This window comes from Miscanthus floridulus, chromosome 4, assembly GCF_019320115.1.
Source record: "Miscanthus floridulus cultivar M001 chromosome 4, ASM1932011v1, whole genome shotgun sequence".
Classification (NCBI taxonomy): Eukaryota; Viridiplantae; Streptophyta; class Magnoliopsida; order Poales; family Poaceae; genus Miscanthus; species Miscanthus floridulus.
In genome coordinates, this window is record NC_089583.1 from 51716637 (window position 1) to 51741376 (window position 24740).

The 24740-nt window shown below is 43.5% G+C and overlaps 1 protein-coding gene across 1 annotated transcript; it reads right to left on the reverse strand.

Moving 5' to 3' along the window:
• Positions 1–1847: 1847 nt before the first annotated feature.
• LOC136549701 (protein DCL homolog, chloroplastic-like) lies at positions 1848–24152 on the reverse strand. The gene is made up of 3 exons (XM_066541076.1): positions 23887–24152; positions 19540–20431; positions 1848–3249 (listed from the first exon to the last, which is right to left on the reverse strand). The coding sequence occupies exons 1-2, from the start codon at positions 24123–24125 to the stop codon at positions 20299–20301; spliced, it is 372 nt and encodes a 123-aa protein (XP_066397173.1). The 5' UTR covers positions 24126–24152; the 3' UTR covers positions 1848–3249; positions 19540–20298.
• Positions 24153–24740: the final 588 nt, after the last annotated feature.

The following is a 24740-nucleotide window of genomic DNA, read 5'->3' on the forward strand; positions in this document are numbered from 1 at the left end:
CATTAGGGGGAGATTTATACCACATTAAGAATGCCAGGAATCAAAAGAGCAATCCTCACATCCACATACCAAAAAGTCTAAACCTAATCGTTTATAATATCTTATATTTGCATCAAATTGCAAAGAATCTGCCAGAAACATTTACTAATAATAAGGGTGTCATAAAATCCTCTTATCCTACTTATAATGCGCCCAAAAGAATAGAGGTGACAATTAAAACTATTCAACTCCCACTTCCAAAGAAGAGGGGGAGAAGTACGGCCGCTCCTAAGGATCATGCTCCAAGTAAGCGTCCGAGGATACTGAGGATAATATCCTCCAAATCAGTAAATCCAAGCCAACCTCAAGTTGGTAGACACCCAAAATAGATGAGCATCCAAAACCCGGATCAAAATCCACCCGGATCAACGGTGCACCCAAATTCTGATCCTAGGACATTGGAACACCCTGACTCCATATGGGAAACAACTCGGAGTCCAAAAGGGTTAACATTTTCACATGCTATATTGATTTCAAGAACCGAATCAATCATTTAAAGACTACAAATTGTCGTGGCATATACTCCTCAAAGATTGCTTTTTTACCTTACTGGATCCAGACCAAAAGTCCTAGGCAGAGTGTCTTCACACTCAAATTTGGTCAAACTAAAAGGTGGCAATTAAGGAGATTGATCTTGTTCAATGGTGAGAAGTATTACCACAGTAATATCTTCCCTCACAGAGTTTCTTTTCAGAAGCAAGGTGGTGAACAATGAGAGCTTGTAGCATATGATTTCACGTAGAGACCCAGCATAGCATATGATTTCACGTAGAGACCCAGCATAGCATACCCCATGGTATGTTGTGACTAGAGTTCGAACAAGTGATGGAGACACGGATGACTTCCCGATTAGGATAGGACTACATCAAGGGTCAGCTTTGAGCCCTTATTTGTTTGCTTTAGTGATGGATGAGGTCACAAGGGACATACAAGGGGACATCCCTTGGTGTATGCTTTTCGCGGACGATGTAGTGCTAGTTGATGAAAGCCGGACAGGAGTGAATCAGAAACTGGAGTTATGGCGGGAGACTTTGGAGTCCAAAGGTTTTAGACTTAGTAGAACTAAAACTGAGTATATGAGATGTGACTTCGGCACTACTACTCGGGAGGAGGAAGATGTTAGTTTGGAAGGTCAAGTAGTGCCTAGGAAGAATACCTTTCGATATTTAGGATCAATGCTACAGAGGAACGGGGATATTGATGAAGATGTTAGCCATAGAATCAAAGCAGGGTGGATGAAGTGACGGCAAGCGTCTGGTGTCCTATGTGACAAAAGGGTACCACAGAAGCTAAAAGGCAAGTTTTATAGGACGGCGATTAGACCTGCTATGTTGTATGGTGCAGAATGTTGGCCTACGAAAAGACGACATATTCAACAGCTAAGTGTCACGGAAATGCGTATGTTGCGTTGGATTTGCGGTCATACAAGAAGGGATCGAGTTCGGAACGATGATATACGTGAGAGATTAGGGGTAGCGCCAATTAAAGAAAAGCTTGTCCAACACCGGTTGAGATGGTTTGGACATGTGCAACGGAGACCTCCAGATGCACCGGTGCGTAGTGGAATCCTAAGTCAGGATAGTAACGTGAAGAGAGGCAGAGGAAGACCGAAGTTGACTTGGGTAGAGGCAATAAAAGGAGACTTGAAAGGATGGAATATACCCAAAGACTTAGCCTTAGATAGGAGTGCTTGGAAGATAGCTATTCACGTGCCTGAACCTTGATTGCTTCTGTTGGGTTTCAACTCTAGCCTACCCCAACTTGTTTGGGACTTAAAGGCTTTGTTGTTGTTGTTGTTGTTGATTGCTACGAGGAATCAGCACTACAAATTGGCAGAGAAAAAAAAATAGACACTGTTACTGCTAGTGGGTCAGCAATGATTTCTGACCAATCCCAATGTGTATACGCTGTGGTAGCAGATAAACAAGAGCAGAAGATTAACTCTTTGTTTTTGTTTTTTTTTGTTTCCAACAAATAAGGCACTGAAAACGACCAACATAAATCTGTGATCTGTTACACTACATAGGTCTCAAAATTCTAATTAACAACGCCCAAGTGTGTTTGCTTTTTAATTGATTATGAATGACTTAGCAAGAGAATGCAATGGGATTGAATGGATGAGAATGTTTTGTTAAAGCTAGGGGAAGGTATGATGGAAGGACACAATGTGAAAATTAGAGTAAAAAACTGTGGCCATGTGTCTGCAGCTTGCTGCGGGTTTGTTGGTTGCTCGCATGGAAGAGCTGGGTGAAGCATCAATGGAAGCAGCTAGTTGTTCCTCTGCTCAGATTCAAAAAAGAGGGAGATCAATGGGTGCATGGTGGTCGTGCTTGTGTTGGGATCCAGCAAACATCAATGGAGGGGTAGGGGATCAGAGTGAGGCTGCTGCTGTGGAGAGGAAGCATATGGAGGCTATTGCTACTTGCTAGTGACCGCCTGAACAGAGGTAGCGGCTGCACTTGGACAGAAGAAAGGGGAAGAACACATGGGAGGAGAAGGTGCTCCATGACAGATCCATAATGGCAAACCATGTCAGCACATCGTGCAGGTCTAGATCCAATTGGACCACCAACGAGACCAATATATCAAAATTGCATTTGGGGAGTTCCGATGCCAGGGTGATAAAGCTAGGACTACATGGCCAGTCAAGTTTAAGTTTAAGCGAGCATTGCGGGGAAGATTAATAGATTGATTATAGGGTACAAACACATATATAGGCAAGGATGCCCTAAGGTCGGTTTATAGAAGTACGGCCACCATTGGATATCCTTGCCTTTCAATACAATTGATCAATCTATAGGAGGCGCACCAGCTATGAGACAGGTGTCTCATATCCCTGCAGCCCAATGGGCTATCCATCTAACACTAACGATTAGTCGTGCACTTTACTCCGATGAGAATTACTAGAAAGACGTTTATGAACAGGAGTACAGTAAGCACAGCATATTAAGAATGATAGTTTGCAGCTTAATAAATTTGTGGTTAAAATGCACAAGGGGTGCCTAAGTTACCTCATTGAAACTGTTCCTAAAGATCATCACAAGGGTTTCAAGTCATTGGTCGTCCTGGTGGCATGGTAGATTTGGAAGCATAGAAGTGATTGTGTCTTTGAGGGATATCGGCCTAGTTTGAATACCGTAATGCAGGATATCAGGGATGAGGCCAAATTGTGGTGTATGGTGGGAGCAAAAGGGCTCCTTAGCATATGACCTTGACTGTAACACCCCAGGGTGCTACTAAACAACACAAACACTAGCTGGACATACTAAATAAAAAAACGGCAGCACCTCCTTTGTAAATATAAGCAACACGGAGGTGAGAACAAAGATGAGACACATATAGACCACACTAGCATAAAATAAACATCCACAAAAACTAATTATCACAACTACGTTATTAAGTTTATGGAATAGTCTCCAAATGAAGGTGTGTGAAACGTGCAGCTAGCTCCCTTCCCATCCGAGCAACTATCAAGTACCTGGGAAGAATAATGCAAGGGTGAGATGAAAACATCTCAGCAAGTAAAATTTATTTTTTTAGCTATTTAAATCACAAGTTGTGCTAAGCATCGATTTAGTAAAGGATTCCATCTCTAAATAAGCAACATATAAAACCAATGTAAAGAACACCTCCAAATAAAACCACAGAGAGGTGATACACCTTCAATATTATATTAGCATGGTCATGTCACTTCAAATATGTTTCATAAATGCATATGAGTGCAATGCAAATGACTCCTGCCTGCATACCCAACAAGGTATGGAGCTGCATCCCATGATGCTGTACCGGTACGGTCGTGACCATAGGTCAACGATATAACTTCCAATGCATTCGAATGATGCAATGCATATGACATGCTACAATAATAGCAATATAACTTCACCTTCTCCAAAGCCATGTGATTTGACCACATGAACCATGCTAGCATCAGTGCGTCACAACCACACCATATATAAAGAAATAAGGCATCCAATTACGATTGAGAGAGGAACATCAGAAAGGTTCAGTTCACAGTTGTTATGACATGGTTCCGAACATTGTGGTGTAGGTGATAAAGATAACAAGTCAAAACAGTAGCGAACCACTGCTACATTCACTTGCCTTTTTTTACCGAAGAAGGTCAAAAAGGACTAGGGGCGATCCGAGGCACTACCACCTGTTTTAAAACAAAGAACTCAGTACAAATACCCCGAATAACACTTGTAAACAATCAACAAAAACGGCCCTACGTCCGAACAAGCAATCGATGAAAAACAACCCCCACTTGACCCCGATAAACAGCAGCAGTGCTGCTCGTTCTTTTTATTTGTAACTCTAAAACCGTAGCAGCTGTGATAACAAATAAATAGCTAACAAGCATCTACACTGAATAAGCTACAACCTTGGTATTCAGCATAAATTAAAATTTCAACATCTACTATTTTTAATGCAGCCTACAAAGCAACAGACTACTCTGAGTTTCTAGAGCAGCAACTCTGTCTTCAGAAAACCATACCTCCCAAGCCATTGATCCTAAAACAGAGTTTAAATACTCAATGAAAAGTTCATACAAAGTACTACAAAATACTCCATAGCGCCCTGGACCAAAATGGCCTCGAAAACTTCTAAAACGTTGCTGAAAACTGGAGTTCGAAACTGACCCCGACCTGATAGAACTGCAGTAACCATCGGCAACATTCAGAAAGCCATAACTTTTGCTATGCTCAACGAAAAATTAAGCTTAAATACTCGTTGGAAAGGTCTTCAAATGCCCTACAACTTCCGTTCATATGAAATCCCCTAATTCGGCCAGTAAATACCTCAAAAACAGACCGATCTACAGCTGTACAGGGAGAGAAGGAAAACACTGAAACCCTAATTGCCTGTCAACCCACTGCGTGACCAAAACGAAAACATCCCTTAAACCCTTCTCTAATCCCTTCTCCTCCTCGACTTTTAGGCATCCAGAACACCTCTAAAACTTGCACTTTACAGAAACTCAAGTCTCACCTAGGGTTCCCTTGAAGATCCCGCAAGGAGAACGGTGGGAGAACTCCAATCCACACCTTTCCCTGCTCCTCCCCTGCTCCCTAACTTTTCTTCTTGATTTAGGCTCTAGAGCAAGAGATCCATGGGAAACTTTTGCAAGAAGGAAGAAGAAGGTGCGGCCAGGAGAGGAAAGAAGGAAGGGGTGGCGGCCAGGAGAGGGAGGAGAAAAAGGGGGAGGCGGCACCAGCAGATGGGCCTAGGCCCATCTAGCTCTCTCTCTTTTTTTATTACTTCAGGGCATTACACTCTACCCCCCATAAGAGAATTCGTCCTCGAATTCAGCCACTTCTATGATAGAAACCAACACAATGGCAAAACAGACTTAACTTCATAAAACTCACCGGTGACAAATAGTTCGGGATACTCCTTACGCATCTGCTCTTCCAGTTCCCAAGTTGCTTCTCCCTCTGACTGGTTAGTCCATAGAACCTTAACATATTTGATAGTTCTCGTCCTCAAGACTTGCTCTGAGGAGTCCAATATGCACACCGGGCGGCATTTGATTGTCAAGTCCTTCTTCACTCTAATTGTCTCTAGATCAATCTTGTGCTCAGGATCCCTTAGATACTTCCTCAACATGGAAACATGAAATACATTGTGCACTCCTCTCAATGAATCTGGTAACTGCAAACGATAGGCTAAACTGCCAACACGGGCTATGATCTTGAATGGACCGATGTACCTTGGGCTAAGCTTCCCTGTAGTGCCAAACCGCACAATACCTTTGGTTGGTGATACCCTAAGAAGAACCAGATCTCCCACAGCAAACTCTAGGTCCCGCCTTCTAATATCTGCATAGCTCTTTTGCCGACTCTGAGCAGCCAACAAATTTTGTCGTATTTGTTGCACCTTTTTAGAAGTCTCTTGAACCCAATGTGGACCAACCAAAGACCTTTCACCCAAAGTTTCCCAACATATGGGAGAGATACATCTTCTCCCATACAAAGCCTCATATGGAGCCATCTTGATACTGGCTTGGTAGCTATTATTGTAAGCAAACTCTACCAAAGCTAAATGATCCTCCCAATTGCCTTTCCAAGAAAGAACACAAGCACGAAGCATGTCCTCCAATGTTTGAATGGTACGTTCCGATTGACCATCCGTTTGTGGGTGAAAAGCGGTGCTAAGTGTGTGTTTTGTGCCTAAGGCATTTTGTAGCCTTTGCCAAAAATTAGACACAAATTTTGGGTCCCGATCTGAAATGATTGACTTGGGCACACCATGCAATCTCACCACTTCCCTAATATATAAGGGAACTAAATCCGGTGCAGAGTTTTTTGTTTTCATTGAAATGAAATGGGCACACTTGGTGAGTCTATCCACAACAACCCATATAGCATCATTACCTCGAGGTGATCGAGGTAAACCAACTACAAAGTCCATAGTAATATGTTCCCATTTCCACTCTGGGATCTCCAAAGGCTTTAACAAGCCTGCTGGCTTCTTGTGCTCCACCTTAACCTGCTGACATACTCCACATGATGCCACATATTTAGCAATATCCACCTTCATCCTTTTCCACCAGAAGTTTTGTTTCAAGTTTCGATACATTTTGGTCTCACCAGGGTGAACTGTATAAGGAGTCCGATGTGCCTCCCTTAAGATATCCATCTTCACATCTGATTTTTGTGGCACACAAAGGCGTCCTCTAAAACGAACCACGTCATTCTCATCAATACTAAACTCACGAGATTTGCCATCCCCAATCCTCTTGCGAACCTCCTGAATCAAGCGATCATGCTTTTGAGCTTCACGGACCTTCTCAAGAAGGTTTGACTGAATGAGCAACTGAGTCTCCTCTCTTACAGTACCAGCATAGCACAAGGAGACGCCCATACGACTCAAATCTACAATCAAAGGCATTGCGACCTTTGGAACACCGGTTCTGCTAAGAGCATCTGCCACCACATTCGCCTTCCCCGGATGATACTGAATTGTAAGATCATAATCTTTTATCAACTCAAGCCACCTACGCTGCCTCAGATTTAGCTCCTTCTGAGTGAAAATATATTTAAGACTCTTATGGTCAGTATAGATGTCACAAGACTCACCATAGAGATAATGCCTCCAAGACTTCAAGGCAAATACAACAGCAGCTAACTCTAGATCATGGGTAGGATAATTTCTCTCATGCTTCTTCAACTGCCTAGAGCCATAAGCAATCACCTTGCCATCTTGCATCAAAACACACCCAAGACCAACACGGGACGCATCCGTATATACTGTGAAGCGCTTTCCACTCTCTGGTAAGGCCAAGATAGGAGCATTCACTAACTTATCCTTCAAGGTCTGAAAACTAGTGTCACAATCATTGTTCCAAACAAAGGGAACACCCTTCTCTGTAAGTCTAGTCAGCGGCTTAGCAATGCAAGAGAAATCCTGCACAAAACGCCGATAATAGCCAGCAAGACCCAGAAAACTACGAATCTCAGTCACTGTAGTTGGTCTCTGCCAACTGACAACACTAGCAACATTCTTAGGATCAACTGAAATGCCATGCTGATTAATAACATGACCAAGGAAAGCAACTTCAGAGAGCCAAAAAGCACACTTCTTCAATTTCGCATAAAATTGATTCTTCCGAAGGGCATCCAGAACAAGCCTAAGATGCCGCTCATGCTCTTCCTCGGACTTTGAGTAAATCAAGATATCATCAAGGAAAACGACAACGAAATCATCCAAGTACTCATGTAACATCCTATTCATAGCTTCCATAAACACAGTAGGGGCATTTGTCAGTCCGAAAGACATAACAATATATTCATAATGCCCATACCTAGTGCTAAAAGCTGTCTTCTCTATATCTTCTTCCCTTATTCTCAATTGATGATAGCCAGAATTCAAATCAATCTTAGAGAATACCTTGGCACCCTGCAATTGCTCAAAGAGCACATCTATACGAGGTAAAGGATATTTATTCTTGATGGTCACCCGATTAAGGTCACAATAATCCACACATAACCTCTTGGTACCATCCTTCTTCTCCACAAATAGCACAGGAAAAGCCCAAGGCGACTTGCTAGGTCTGATAAAACCCTTAGCAAGAAGATCATCCAACTGCCGCTTCAACTCAACCTGCTCTTTTGGAGCCATCCGATACGGAGTCTTATGGATAGGCTGCGTACCAGGAACCAATTTGATTTCAAAAACCGCATCACGCTTAGGCGGGATACTTGGAAGCTCAGCAGGAAACACATCAGGGTAATGACACACCACTCGTATGTCCTCCACTCGTAAGGCAACCTCACTGCCATCCACCATAGAGAAGAGAATTCCAGATTTCCTAGTGCAGCGATCTGGGAACAACAGGCATAGAAGTGCAAGAGAGTACTTCATAGCACTACCTACAAAAATCATCTCTCTACCTGAAGGTGCCTGCAAGGATACCGTCTTCCAGAAACAAGAGATAACAGCCCGATATTGAGAAAGCCAATCCATACCCAGAATAACATCAAAAGACTCAAGGGGGATCACCATGAGATTAGCAACAAACCCCTCATCGGCAAGAACGATAGAGCAACCCGGACAAATTGAATGACTAGACATAAAACCTTTAGCTGAATTGACCACAATGGCCTGACCAATCTTCAGCACAGAAAGGCCAGCACGAGCCACAAAACTCTCCGAGACAAACGAGAAACTAGCGCCAGAGTCAAAAAGTGCATATGCATCAAATGAATCCACTGAGATAGTACCTGTAACAATATCTCCATTGTTGCCATCGATAGAGGGCAACGCATAAGCTCCAGGAACACCCGCAGAGGAAGAAACACCTGGTGAAAAGCTAGTAGGAGAAGTCCAGGGTAGCGGATACACTGGAGGAGCAGTAGGTTGCGGCAGTCGAAGAGTCCCAGCATGCGGCGTCAAAGGAGCAGCCGGTGTAGAAGGAGCTGCCAAGTACTGAGGGTAGGAAGGTGCAGCCAAGTACTGCTGACTAGGTGGCACAGAAACATGCTGCTGTGTAGATGTCAACATGTTGGCAGTGCCACTAGAAGCTGAAGAAGATACTGGTACCCAACGGAGTTTTGCATTTGGATTCCTCCTACATACCACATCCTTGTGGTCCTGGCCACAAATGGAACATCTCCCATTCCACTGGCACTCTGCACGTCGGTGCGCATCACCACAGCGGAAACACACTAGCCCCATGCCTAGTTTAGGAACAGCCCGGTACTGAGGCGTACTTCCTCCTGAAGAACTGGAGTGAAAGGACTTGCCACGATATGGCTGGTGACGCTGAAACCTCCCCTTCTTGTGAGCTGGACCACCAGACTGGCCCTTCTTGTCATCCTGAGAGCGAGACTGATCAGCGCTAGAAGGTTTTTGAATTTCATTAGTGTACTGTTGCTGCATCTCCACACCTAAAGCCTGCTCCACGGTGGTGCGGAAATCCACCAATGGAAAGGCCCCCAAAGTGTGCCTAATCGAAGGCTTCAAACCCTGACGAAACTGGCTTGCCTTCTCTACCTCATTACAGGCCACATGTGGAACAAAGCGAACAATCTTGTTGAAGCCCACCTCATATTCTGCCACTGTCTTCTTATCCTGCCTATAAGTTTGCAGGTCTATCTTCATCTTCTCTAGAAAAGTGGCTGGGTAAAACCTCCTCTCAAACTCCCTAGCCAAGACATGCCAAGTCAAAGATCCAGGTGCAGACGAATGAGATGTCTGCACGCCTCTCCACCATATCTGAGCCTCACCCTTTAGCAACTGTGTCCCATAACGAACACGATCCCCATAAGCCACCTCGAAGACATCCATCTTATCCTCCACATAAGTCAGCCAATTTGCTGCCTCAACTGGAGAGCCACTGCCATCAAAGGAATCCAACTTCATGCCAATCCACTTCACAAGAGAAACACCACTGACCGGAAGTGCAGTCTGAGGAACACCAGTGGTAATAGCACCCATAGCAGGAACGGTGCTAGTAGCGGCACCAACGGTAACAGCACCAGCATTGGCAGCTTGCCTCAAGGTCTCCAACTCCTGCTGCATTGCCTGCATCGCGGCTGCCATTGCCGCTACATCAAGAGGTAGATTATTATCCGTTGAACGATTAGTCGCTGGTCGACCCCGTCGTCCCTTCTTAGGCGGCATTGCTGCAGCCACCACAGCCAACAAACAATAACCACATTAAAAAAAACATGCCCACGCCAAGTTCAATTGAAACATATCATATATTTAATAGATTATGTCCCAACAATCAAAAACAGTCAAAACAATAATTACCCATCCTAAAAGTGCAAGTGTGTCAAATTAATCCTTATTTTTCCGAGAATCTAACACCCGCTCCGGTACCAACTGTAACACCCCAGGGTGCTACAAAACAACACAAACACTAGTTGGACATACTAAATAAAAAAACGGCAGCACCTCCTTTGTAAATATAAGCAACACGGAGGTGAGAACAAAGATGAGACACATATAGACCACACTAGCATAAAATAAACATCCACAAAAACTAATTATCACAACTACGTTATTAAGTTTATGGAATAGTCTCCAAATGAAGGTGTGTGAAACGTGCAGCTAGCTCCCTTCCCATCCGAGCAACTATCAAGTACCTGGGAAGAATAATGCAAGGGTGAGATGAAAACATCTCAGCAAGTAAAATTTATTTTTTTAGCTATTTAAATCACAAGTTGTGCTAAGCAGCGATTTAGTAAAGGATTCCATCTCTAAATAAGCAACATATAAAACCAATGTAAAGAACACCTCCAAATAAAACCACAGAGAGGTGATACACCTTCAATATTATATTAGCATGGTCATGTCACTTCAAATATGTTTCATAAATGCATATGAGTGCAATGCAAATGACTCCTGCCTGCATACCCAACAAGGTATGGAGCTGCATCCCATGATGCTGTACCGGTACGGTCGTGACCATAGGTCAACGATATAACTTCCAATGCATTCGAATGATGCAATGCATATGACATGCTACAATAATAGCAATATAACTTCACCTTCTCCAAAGCCATGTGATTTGACCACATGAACCATGCTAGCATCAGTGCGTCACAACCACACCATATATAAAGAAATAAGGCATCCAATTACGATTGAGAGAGGAACATCAGAAAGGTTCAGTTCACAGTTGTTATGACATGGTTCCGAACATTGTGGTGTAGGTGATAAAGATAACAAGTCAAAACAGTAGCGAACCACTGCTACATTCACTTGCCTTTTTTTACCGAAGAAGGTCAAAAAGGACTAGGGGCGATCCGAGGCACTACCACCTGTTTTAAAACAAAGAACTCAGTACAAATACCCCGAATAACACTTGTAAACAATCAACAAAAACGGCCCTACGTCCGAACAAGCAATCGATGAAAAACAACCCCCACTTGACCCCGATAAACAGCAGCAGTGCTGCTCGTTCTTTTTATTTGTAACTCTAAAACCGTAGCAGCTGTGATAACAAATAAATAGCTAACAAGCATCTACACTGAATAAGCTACAACCTTGGTATTCAGCATAAATTAAAATTTCAACATCTACTATTTTTAATGCAGCCTACAAAGCAACAGACTACTCTGAGTTTCTAGAGCAGCAACTCTGTCTTCAGAAAACCATACCTCCCAAGCCATTGATCCTAAAACAGAGTTTAAATACTCAATGAAAAGTTCATACAAAGTACTACAAAATACTCCATAGCGCCCTGGACCAAAATGGCCTCGAAAACTTCTAAAACGTTGCTGAAAACTGGAGTTCGAAACTGACCCCGACCTGATAGAACTGCAGTAACCATCGGCAACATTCAGAAAGCCATAACTTTTGCTATGCTCAACGAAAAATTAAGCTTAAATACTCGTTGGAAAGGTCTTCAAATGCCCTACAACTTCCGTTCATATGAAATCCCCTAATTCGGCCAGTAAATACCTCAAAAACAGACCGATCTACAGCTGTACAGGGAGAGAAGGAAAACACTGAAACCCTAATTGCCTGTCAACCCACTGCGTGACCAAAACGAAAACATCCCTTAAACCCTTCTCTAATCCCTTCTCCTCCTCGACTTTTAGGCATCCAGAACACCTCTAAAACTTGCACTTTACAGAAACTCAAGTCTCACCTAGGGTTCCCTTGAAGATCCCGCAAGGAGAACGGTGGGAGAACTCCAATCCACACCTTTCCCTGCTCCTCCCCTGCTCCCTAACTTTTCTTCTTGATTTAGGCTCTAGAGCAAGAGATCCATGGGAAACTTTTGCAAGAAGGAAGAAGAAGGTGCGGCCAGGAGAGGAAAGAAGGAAGGGGTGGCGGCCAGGAGAGGGAGGAGAAAAAGGGGGAGGCGGCACCAGCAGATGGGCCTAGGCCCATCTAGCTCTCTCTCTTTTTTTATTACTTCAGGGCATTACACTCTACCCCCCATAAGAGAATTCGTCCTCGAATTCAGCCACTTCTATGATAGAAACCAACACAATGGCAAAACAGACTTAACTTCATAAAACTCACCGGTGACAAATAGTTCGGGATACTCCTTACGCATCTGCTCTTCCAGTTCCCAAGTTGCTTCTCCCTCTGACTGGTTAGTCCATAGAACCTTAACATATTTGATAGTTCTCGTCCTCAAGACTTGCTCTGAGGAGTCCAATATGCACACCGGGCGGCATTTGATTGTCAAGTCCTTCTTCACTCTAATTGTCTCTAGATCAATCTTGTGCTCAGGATCCCTTAGATACTTCCTCAACATGGAAACATGAAATACATTGTGCACTCCTCTCAATGAATCTGGTAACTGCAAACGATAGGCTAAACTGCCAACACGGGCTATGATCTTGAATGGACCGATGTACCTTGGGCTAAGCTTCCCTGTAGTGCCAAACCGCACAATACCTTTGGTTGGTGATACCCTAAGAAGAACCAGATCTCCCACAGCAAACTCTAGGTCCCGCCTTCTAATATCTGCATAGCTCTTTTGCCGACTCTGAGCAGCCAACAAATTTTGTCGTATTTGTTGCACCTTTTTAGAAGTCTCTTGAACCCAATGTGGACCAACCAAAGACCTTTCACCCAAAGTTTCCCAACATATGGGAGAGATACATCTTCTCCCATACAAAGCCTCATATGGAGCCATCTTGATACTGGCTTGGTAGCTATTATTGTAAGCAAACTCTACCAAAGCTAAATGATCCTCCCAATTGCCTTTCCAAGAAAGAACACAAGCACGAAGCATGTCCTCCAATGTTTGAATGGTACGTTCCGATTGACCATCCGTTTGTGGGTGAAAAGCGGTGCTAAGTGTGTGTTTTGTGCCTAAGGCATTTTGTAGCCTTTGCCAAAAATTAGACACAAATTTTGGGTCCCGATCTGAAATGATTGACTTGGGCACACCATGCAATCTCACCACTTCCCTAATATATAAGGGAACTAAATCCGGTGCAGAGTTTTTTGTTTTCATTGAAATGAAATGGGCACACTTGGTGAGTCTATCCACAACAACCCATATAGCATCATTACCTCGAGGTGATCGAGGTAAACCAACTACAAAGTCCATAGTAATATGTTCCCATTTCCACTCTGGGATCTCCAAAGGCTTTAACAAGCCTGCTGGCTTCTTGTGCTCCACCTTAACCTGCTGACATACTCCACATGATGCCACATATTTAGCAATATCCACCTTCATCCTTTTCCACCAGAAGTTTTGTTTCAAGTTTCGATACATTTTGGTCTCACCAGGGTGAACTGTATAAGGAGTCCGATGTGCCTCCCTTAAGATATCCATCTTCACATCTGATTTTTGTGGCACACAAAGGCGTCCTCTAAAACGAACCACGTCATTCTCATCAATACTAAACTCACGAGATTTGCCATCCCCAATCCTCTTGCGAACCTCCTGAATCAAGCGATCATGCTTTTGAGCTTCACGGACCTTCTCAAGAAGGTTTGACTGAATGAGCAACTGAGTCTCCTCTCTTACAGTACCAGCATAGCACAAGGAGACGCCCATACGACTCAAATCTACAATCAAAGGCATTGCGACCTTTGGAACACCGGTTCTGCTAAGAGCATCTGCCACCACATTCGCCTTCCCCGGATGATACTGAATTGTAAGATCATAATCTTTTATCAACTCAAGCCACCTACGCTGCCTCAGATTTAGCTCCTTCTGAGTGAAAATATATTTAAGACTCTTATGGTCAGTATAGATGTCACAAGACTCACCATAGAGATAATGCCTCCAAGACTTCAAGGCAAATACAACAGCAGCTAACTCTAGATCATGGGTAGGATAATTTCTCTCATGCTTCTTCAACTGCCTAGAGCCATAAGCAATCACCTTGCCATCTTGCATCAAAACACACCCAAGACCAACACGGGACGCATCCGTATATACTGTGAAGCGCTTTCCACTCTCTGGTAAGGCCAAGATAGGAGCATTCACTAACTTATCCTTCAAGGTCTGAAAACTAGTGTCACAATCATTGTTCCAAACAAAGGGAACACCCTTCTCTGTAAGTCTAGTCAGCGGCTTAGCAATGCAAGAGAAATCCTGCACAAAATGCCGATAATAGCCAGCAAGACCCAGAAAACTACGAATCTCAGTCACTGTAGTTGGTCTCTGCCAACTGACAACACTAGCAACATTCTTAGGATCAACTGAAATGCCATGCTGATTAATAACATGACCAAGGAAAGCAACTTCAGAGAGCCAAAAAGCACACTTCTTCAATTTCGCATAAAATTGATTCTTCCGAAGGGCATCCAGAACAAGCCTAAGATGCCGCTCATGCTCTTCCTCGGACTTTGAGTAAATCAAGATATCATCAAGGAAAACGACAACGAAATCATCCAAGTACTCATGTAACATCCTATTCATAGCTTCCATAAACACAGCAGGGGCATTTGTCAGTCCGAAAGACATAACAATATATTCATAATGCCCATACCTAGTGCTAAAAGCTGTCTTCTCTATATCTTCTTCCCTTATTCTCAATTGATGATAGCCAGAATTCAAATCAATCTTAGAGAATACCTTGGCACCCTGCAATTGCTCAAAGAGCACATCTATACGAGGTAAAGGATATTTATTCTTGATGGTCACCCGATTAAGGTCACGATAATCCACACATAACCTCTTGGTACCATCCTTCTTCTCCACAAATAGCACAGGAAAAGCCCAAGGCGACTTGCTAGGTCTGATAAAACCCTTAGCAAGAAGATCATCCAACTGCCGCTTCAACTCAACCTGCTCTTTTGGAGCCATCCGATACGGAGTCTTATGGATAGGCTGCGTACCAGGAACCAATTTGATTTCAAAAACCGCATCACGCTTAGGCGGGATACTTGGAAGCTCAGCAGGAAACACATCAGGGTAATGACACACCACTCGTATGTCCTCCACTCGTAAGGCAACCTCACTGCCATCCACCATAGAGAAGAGAATTCCAGATTTCCTAGTGCAGTGATCTGGGAACAACAGGCATAGAAGTGCAAGAGAGTACTTCATAGCACTACCTACAAAAATCACCTCTCTACCTGAAGGTGCCTGCAAGGATACCGTCTTCCAGAAACAAGAGATAACAGCCCGATATTGAGAAAGCCAATCCATACCCAGAATAACATCAAAAGACTCAAGGGGGATCACCATGAGATTAGCAACAAACCCCTCATCGGCAAGAACGATAGAGCAACCCGGACAAATTGAATGACTAGACATAAAACCTTTAGCTGAATTGACCACAATGGCCTGACCAATCTTCAGCACAGAAAGGCCAGCACGAGCCACAAAACTCTCCGAGACAAACGAGAAACTAGCGCCAGAGTCAAAAAGTGCATATGCATCAAATGAATCCACTGAGATAGTACCTGTAACAATATCTCCATTGTTGCCATCGATAGAGGGCAACGCATAAGCTCCAGGAACACCCGCAGAGGAAGAAACACCTGGTGAAAAGCTAGTAGGAGAAGTCCAGGGTAGCGGATACACTGGAGGAGCAGTAGGTTGCGGCAGTCGAAGAGTCCCAGCATGCGGCGTCAAAGGAGCAGCCGGTGTAGAAGGAGCTGCCAAGTACTGAGGGTAGGAAGGTGCAGCCAAGTACTGCTGACTAGGTGGCACAGAAACATGCTGCTGTGTAGATGTCAACATGTTGGCAGTGCCACTAGAAGCTGAAGAAGATACTGGTACCCAACGGAGTTTTGCATTTGGATTCCTCCTACATACCACATCCTTGTGGTCCTGGCCACAAATGGAACATCTCCCATTCCACTGGCACTCTGCACGTCGGTGCGCATCACCACAGCGGAAACACACTAGCCCCATGCCTAGTTTAGGAACAGCCCGGTACTGAGGCGTACTTCCTCCTGAAGAACTGGAGTGAAAGGACTTGCCACGATATGGCTGGTGACGCTGAAACCTCCCCTTCTTGTGAGCTGGACCACCAGACTGGCCCTTCTTGTCATCCTGAGAGTGAGACTGATCAGCGCTAGAAGGTTTTTGAATTTCATTAGTGTACTGTTGCTGCATCTCCACACCTAAAGCCTGCTCCACGGTGGTGCGGAAATCCACCAATGGAAAGGCCCCCAAAGTGTGCCTAATCGAAGGCTTCAAACCCTGACGAAACTGGCTTGCCTTCTCTACCTCATTACAGGCCACATGTGGAACAAAGCGAACAATCTTGTTGAAGCCCACCTCATATTCTGCCACTGTCTTCTTATCCTGCCTATAAGTTTGCAGGTCTATCTTCATCTTCTCTAGAAAAGTGGCTGGGTAAAACCTCCTCTCAAACTCCCTAGCCAAGACATGCCAAGTCAAAGATCCAGGTGCAGACGAATGAGATGTCTGCACGCCTCTCCACCATATCTGAGCCTCACCCTTTAGCAACTGTGTCCCATAACGAACACGATCCCCATAAGCCACCTCGAAGACATCCATCTTATCCTCCACATAAGTCAGCCAATTTGCTGCCTCAACTGGAGAGCCACTGCCATCAAAGGAATCCAACTTCATGCCAATCCACTTCACAAGAGAAACACCACTGACCGGAAGTGCAGTCTGAGGAACACCAGTGGTAATAGCACCCGTAGCAGGAACGGTGCTAGTAGCGGCACCAACGGTAACAGCACCAGCATTGGCAGCTTGCCTCAAGGTCTCCAACTCCTGCTGCATTGCCTGCATCGCGGCTGCCATTGCCGCTACATCAAGAGGTAGATTATTATCCGTTGAACGATTAGTCGCCGGTCGACCCCGTCGTCCCTTCTTAGGCGGCATTGCTGCAGCCACCACAGCCAACAAACAATAACCACATTAAAAAAAACATGCCCACGCCAAGTTCAATTGAAACATATCATATATTTAATAGATTATGTCCCAACAATCAAAAACAGTCAAAACAATAATTACCCATCCTAAAAGTGCAAGTGTGTCAAATTAATCCTTATTTTTCCGAGAATCTAACACCCGCTCCGGTACCAACTGTAACACCCCAGGGTGCTACTAAACAACACAAACACTAGTTGGACATACTAAATAAAAAAACGGCAGCACCTCCTTTGTAAATATAAGCAACACGGAGGTGAGAACAAAGATGAGACACATATAGACCACACTAGCATAAAATAAACATCCACAAAAACTAATTATCACAACTACGTTATTAAGTTTATGGAATAGTCTCCAAATGAAGGTGTGTGAAACGTGCAGCTAGCTCCCTTCCCATCCGAGCAACTATCAAGTACCTGGGAAGAATAATGCAAGGGTGAGATGAAAACATCTCAGCAAGTAAAATTTATTTTTTTAGCTATTTAAATCACAAGTTGTGCTAAGCATCGATTTAGTAAAGGATTCCATCTCTAAATAAGCAACATATAAAACCAATGTAAAGAACACCTCCAAATAAAACCACAGAGAGGTGATACACCTTCAATATTATATTAGCATGGTCATGTCACTTCAAATATGTTTCATAAATGCATATGAGTGCAATGCAAATGACTCCTGCCTGCATACCCAACAAGGTATGGAGCTGCATCCCATGATGCTGTACCGGTACGGTCGTGACCATAGGTCAACGATATAACTTCCAATGCATTCGAATGATGCAATGCATATGACATGCTACAATAATAGCAATATAACTTCACCTTCTCCAAAGCCATGTGATTTGACCACATGAACCATGCTAGCATCAGTGCGTCACAACCACACCATATATAAAGAAATAAGGCATCCAATTACGATTGAGAGAGGAACATCAGAAAGGTTCAGTTCACAGTTGTTATGACATGGTTCCGAACATTGTGGTGTAGGTGATAAAGATAACAAGTCAAAACAGTAGCGAACCACTGCTACATTCACTTGCCTTTTTTTACCGAAGAAGGTCAAAAAGGACTAGGGGCGATCCGAGGCACTACCACCTGTTTTAAAACAAAGAACTCAGTACAAATACCCCGAATAACACTTGTAAACAATCAACAAAAACGGCCCTACGTCCGAACAAGCAATCGATGAAAAACAACCCCCACTTGACCCCGATAAACAGCAGCAGTGCTGCTCGTTCTTTTTATTTGTAACTCTAAAACCGTAGCAGCTGTGATAACAAATAAATAGCTAACAAGCATCTACACTGAATAAGCTACAACCTTGGTATTCAGCATAAATTAAAATTTCAACATCTACTATTTTTAATGCAGCCTACAAAGCAACAGACTACTCTGAGTTTCTAGAGCAGCAACTCTGTCTTCAGAAAACCATACCTCCCAAGCCATTGATCCTAAAACAGAGTTTAAATACTCAATGAAAAGTTCATACAAAGTACTACAAAATACTCCATAGCGCCCTGGACCAAAATGGCCTCGAAAACTTCTAAAACGTTGCTGAAAACTGGAGTTCGAAACTGACCCCGACCTGATAGAACTGCAGTAACCATCGGCAACATTCAGAAAGCCATAACTTTTGCTATGCTCAACGAAAAATTAAGCTTAAATACTCGTTGGAAAGGTCTTCAAATGCCCTACAACTTCCGTTCATATGAAATCCCCTAATTCGGCCAGTAAATACCTCAAAAACAGACCGATCTACAGCTGTACAGGGAGAGAAGGAAAACACTGAAACCCTAATTGCCTGTCAACCCACTGCGTGACCAAAACGAAAACATCCCTTAAACCCTTCTCTAATCCCTTCTCCTCCTCGACTTTTAGGCATCCAGAACACCTCTAAAACTTGCACTTTACAGAAACTCAAGTCTCACCTAGGGTTCCCTTGAAGATCCCGCAAGGAGAACGGTGGGAGAACTCCAATCCACACCTTTCCCTGCTCCTCCCCTGCTCCCTAACTTTTCTTCTTGATTTAGGCTCTAGAGCAAGAGATCCATGGGAAACTTTTGCAAGAAGGAAGAAGAAGGTGCGGCCAGGAGAGGAAAGAAGGAAGGGGTGGCGGCCAGGAGAGGGAGGAGAAAAAGGGGGAGGCGGCGCCAGCAGATGGGCCTAGGCCCATCTAGCTCTCTCTCTTTTTTTATTACTTCAGGGCATTACATTGACTGTATGGGTGTTAGGTCGTTTCTAATTTTTCTTCCTGACGTTTCAGTTGTCAGGTCTTGACCCTATAGGGGTTGTACGAGTCGCCTAAACTGTCTCTTCCTCTTAATATAATGATACGTGGCTCTCCTTGAAGCTATTCAACTTAATTCAGAGAGCCATCCTCGTTTTGTGGCACCATGACTAATTATATATGCACTCTTTTCTAAGGCCAAGCCAGTGTAAGAACACATGTTGCACACTATCTACAGCAGTTAGTTTTACTATAGCTCCTAAGGGCATGCAGCGTACATAGCATAAGTTAATAATACCATCTACAAGTGCAACAAATAAGATAGAGCATATGACATATTCAAGTTCAATCAAGGCGGTGAAAGGCGCTGTCTAACATTAGGAACAGCGGAGATCCTCTATATGAACTAAAAGTAGTGCAAATAGCCAAAGACTCCCTCCGTTCCAAATTGTAAGTTGTTTTGGCTTTCTAGGAACATAGCTTTTGCTACGCACTTGGATATAGGTTATGTCTAGATACATAGCAAAAGCTATCTACCTAGAAAAGCCAGAACGACTTACAATTTGGAACAGAGGAAGTAGTAGCTTTTGTAGTAGTTTCAACTTTCAACAGCAAACAAGTAACAAAATTCCTGAGTAAAACACAGTTAATCATGAAGGCTTTGGGCAGGAAAAAGTCTGGAAGGTAACAGAAGACAAGGAACAAACTTGTTTGAGGAGCTAACATCTATTTTGGTAAATAGGTTAGGTAATAACACTCACCATTATACCATCAAGCCCACAACCAATCTTTTCTTCTGCACGAGGATGATGGGAAAGAAGCTTTTCTGTTACAACCTTTTCATCATCTGGGCTTAGAAATCCGCCATTTCTATACCTGTTATAGGACAACAGAGTCAGAACAGAAGGAACTATTGATGCAAGGCGTAAAATGGTACATCTTCACAACATGGAAGTATTACAGCATAAAAAAAATTAGGACAGTTCAACATTGGGGTGCTTTGTGGAGTGTTGTTAATCAAGAGCATAAAGCAATGCTACTGAAGTTTCTGTTTCAGCTTAGGATATTAATTTGGTAGCATATACTCCCTCCGGCCCAAAATAAAATGCACATCTCGCTTCTCAAGGAGTCAAACTTTTTAAAGTTTAACTAGAAATATAGAAAATACAACTGGGCCTAATGTTTTCCTGGAACAAACATTTTACGTAGGTGTCAACTTATTATGTATACGATCTAGCAGCATTCTCCTACCAAGAATCCTTGTATTGCTCCATTGATGCCATAATAAAGCATGCATTCTGGCATTAAGCCAGGACATGCCATGTGCCTCAAATTGACTGCTTTGTAAGTTTGTAAGAACAGATTATTCGAGTACATAAACGACGAAAGCAATCTGTGTGTAGACACAAGTAGTGTGTAGTGGTTTACTAAGAGTGGATAGTGATTTCATTTAGATTAGCTAGAATGCATTCTAGTTAGCATGAGCAGATCAAATACAGCAAAGGAATAAAGTTTCCATACAAAACAAATCAAGGTCATCTTACTGGACGGATTAGTGATACCATGAAGAACACAATTAGGAATAACTGGGTCTGTGAGCATCTCTTCCTCCCCTATTTGGTTTTCCTTTTCCTTCTATCCTTCTCCCAAATCTTTTTTTAGGGAATATCCTTCTCCTTAATCATGAGCTCGATTAAGTGCAAATCTGCGACAGTTAGATGATTTGGAGGTAGACTGGTACGACGGCTTCGAGCAGAGGCATGCTGCAGTACAAATCGATTCTCCCTGTTGGGTGGTGCCATTTGGATGCTCCAGTAGTCCAGAAATATAGATATTGATCTGTTGGCCCCCATCCAACTTTTCCTCTTGCTACCAAGGCAAAGAACTGCTCAGTGTAGTTCTCCACCATGCTGGTATAACGCAGCACGGCAAACTCCCTAGTGAATGCTACATGTTTTAGTGGAGGTTTGATAAGTGTTCAACCTTAGAAAGGTTGTCCTTCCAATAAAAAATGGTGGCGAACAACTTTCAGCACAACATACTCCTGAAGGCAAGAAGGTTTGGTTTGCCACATACCACCTGACAGAGGCTGCAGAGCACTGATATATGCACCTGGCCAGTGTACTCCACCATGTTAGTACCACGTACTATAGCCAGCTATCCTAGCAGGTTGCTGTGTGTCTACAGTACAACAGCCATTTTGACACCTTGGTGGCGAAGGTAGAAATCTGGACAAACACCACCAAGTCAATATCTACACCGTCAGATTAATAGTGCCTCTGAAAACAGATGTGGAGCTTCTAGTGCCCAAGCGATGTGTGAGTTAGCCCCCAGCTTAGCTCACGCTTACAAGCATCGAACCAACATGGTTGTAGAGACCACGCAGCAGGTAGGCATCAATACCTCATGCTTTGTTGGCTGTGTTCCCCACATCTTATGTGGCTGGAAAGCACTGCTTCTGCTTAAGAAGCTGTGTGAGGAACTGACATGTAATCCGAGGTGCCTAGCTCTCAGAGATCACCAATCAATCGACTGCTAAGGGATGGCAACATATCACTGGCTCAATATTTTGGTGAGCAGTTAGCAAGGGTCATCACTGCAACTCAGCAAGCATCTCTTTCACACAGAGGTACTCAACAACACAACTAGCAATGATAATGGGGCTACAGCATTGACAATTTGACATCCCTTTCAGCGAACACTAGTATCCTAACAGCAAGGCACACAATGAAGCTGCCGCACCATGAGAAAGAAGCATTGATAGCTCTTGTGGACTAGGGGCAACACATAATATCATTACTGGGGCTTCATATCATCATGCACGCAATTCAGAGCATGTAAAACCTAACTCAATGATTCTTTAATATAAAGGGATGAGTTGGAAAATCTTGGCTGTGACTTTCAGCTTAGCAGCCGTAAAGACCATGAGTCCCTGACTGCACCATCATTTCTTATCATCAGCATGCTTCACACAATAATATGACATTGCGATGCTGAGGAACTCTACCATGCAGGCAGCATGATAGCTGATTGTATGTCTCCACATCCAGCTCAAGGATAAGCTGGTGTCGAAAGAGGTTGGACATGTTACACGCTTGTCCCATGGGCCCAGCGAGTCCCAGGGACAATCAGCCACCACCCCATCCCCTCTGACGCACACCGGCAAGTTGTCTTAACTGGGAAGAGGGAAGTTTATCTATTTCAGTTATGACTTTTGAAAGTGCTACCTAAGTAAAGATACCTGAACATAAACACAAGGCAAAAGTCATGGTTGATCAAGAAAGAATAAAAAAGGCTCATCTCTTAGTACGCCACCTTACTTCCCTAGCTAGCCGCACCCCCAACCCTACGCACGGACCGCCTGCTGTGGGTCGCCATCGACGAGGCCTTACGCCCCTGCCTCTCACCTCTCAAGCAACAACCCACCACACCACTTCTACAGATCTAACCCCTAACAACAGCATATCGTTTGATGGAAATAATGCGAAAGTTCAATAGACAGGAATACCCAAGAACTACAAGGTCATCTTCATTAACATTTTTTGTGTTCTGACGTGTAGTGTCACTCTTCTTCTATACTAGTTCACAGCTCAATTGATCAAATAAAACATTTAGTTTTGCTTATGCCTCTATGCTTCTAGATAAAGGAGTGGAGCTTGTGTAAAATGAATAACTCATATTATAAACCAACTCGATTTTGCAGTGACCTAAGGCATACGACCACTCTTCCGTTTTGGACAATAATTCCACAGTTGTAGTGTAGCAATATCTGGCAACAATATTCTATTACAGCTAATTTCCATGGAACAGGAAATAAGATTGCAAGAAGAATGGGCTTTTTTTATCACAAACATGAGCATTTACACAAGAAACAGGGGCAAGCTCATTCCATATTTTCCCTGAATTAATCTTCCCTGATAGCAGTAGATTCGTGCTTTTCACAAGTGTTTCTAGTCTCACAAGATTCCAAAAGCTTTCCCAATCATATCCACATTATCCCCATCTGAAAAAGAAGAAAGAACCACGTCTGACAATAACGGAAACTACAGGACTCAGCTACATGCGAATGTGTCCAACACCACTAGAGAGTTTCTGCATATGAATTTGTAATACGAACAAATAAACTAAAGCTGAATCCCCAAATCAGGTGACAAAGTAGAACCATGCGTCGTGTCCAGGATTTAGCTCCCAATGTGCAGAGTTCATCCGTCACTGGCTACAGATTACTTAATGACAAATTCGCGACGCAAAGAAATGCTAATAAAAACACGGCAATCTCATGTATCATCCTAAAGATCCGCCAACAGTAGGTACTGGAAACCGAAGCTGACCTGCGGGAGTGGATGATGTCCGTTACGAGGTCCACGACGGGCTTGACGTCGCGGAGGATCTCCGCCTCGGCCTCGTCCCACGGTCCCGCGGCGGAGGGCTCGTCCGCGGTAGGGGTACCGCAGAGTTGGCGGTGGCAGCGGTATAGGAGAGGAGAGACGACGGCGGCGGAGCCGGCAGGAGGGAGGCTCCCGCGGAGGAGTTGCGTGGCGGCCCGGGCGAGGGCGGCAGGCAAGGCCATGGTTGCGTTGGTGTGGCGGCGGCCGGCGAGAATGAAACGACGCGATAAACAAGTTCTGGGGTTTAACTTTTTTTTTTTTTCAGGCAAAGCTTTTTTTAATAAAAACATAAACAAGATAAGATAATAATATTATAAAATTAAATACCGATGTTAAAATGACATTTAATCCAAAAAGAAAAGTCTGTGAAATTAACAGTCACAGAGAGCGTGGCGTCGTAGACTTACCAACTCTACTAGTATAGATATTTTCATACGGTCGCAATGGGAACAAATGATGCACCGATAATTTGTGCATGAACATGTTATACCGTTACAAAAAACGATAATGCGAGCATGATGTTCGGAATATCAAGTATTATAAATTGAATTTTGTGCAGGACTAAAATTATCATTGATGGTTTGCCATCATCAAGGTATGCATTTATATTATTGTACATTTGTGCATATACACATAAAAGTTCATATCACCGTAACAAGATTAATTCATTCATCAACCTTTTAGAACTAACCATCTCTTTGAATTATCAGTTTGCTTCATACAGACTGGTATACCAAGGCCACCCTTCTTCATATTTTAGATTTTGGATCTGCAACATCTTAAGCGTGGGGTACAGA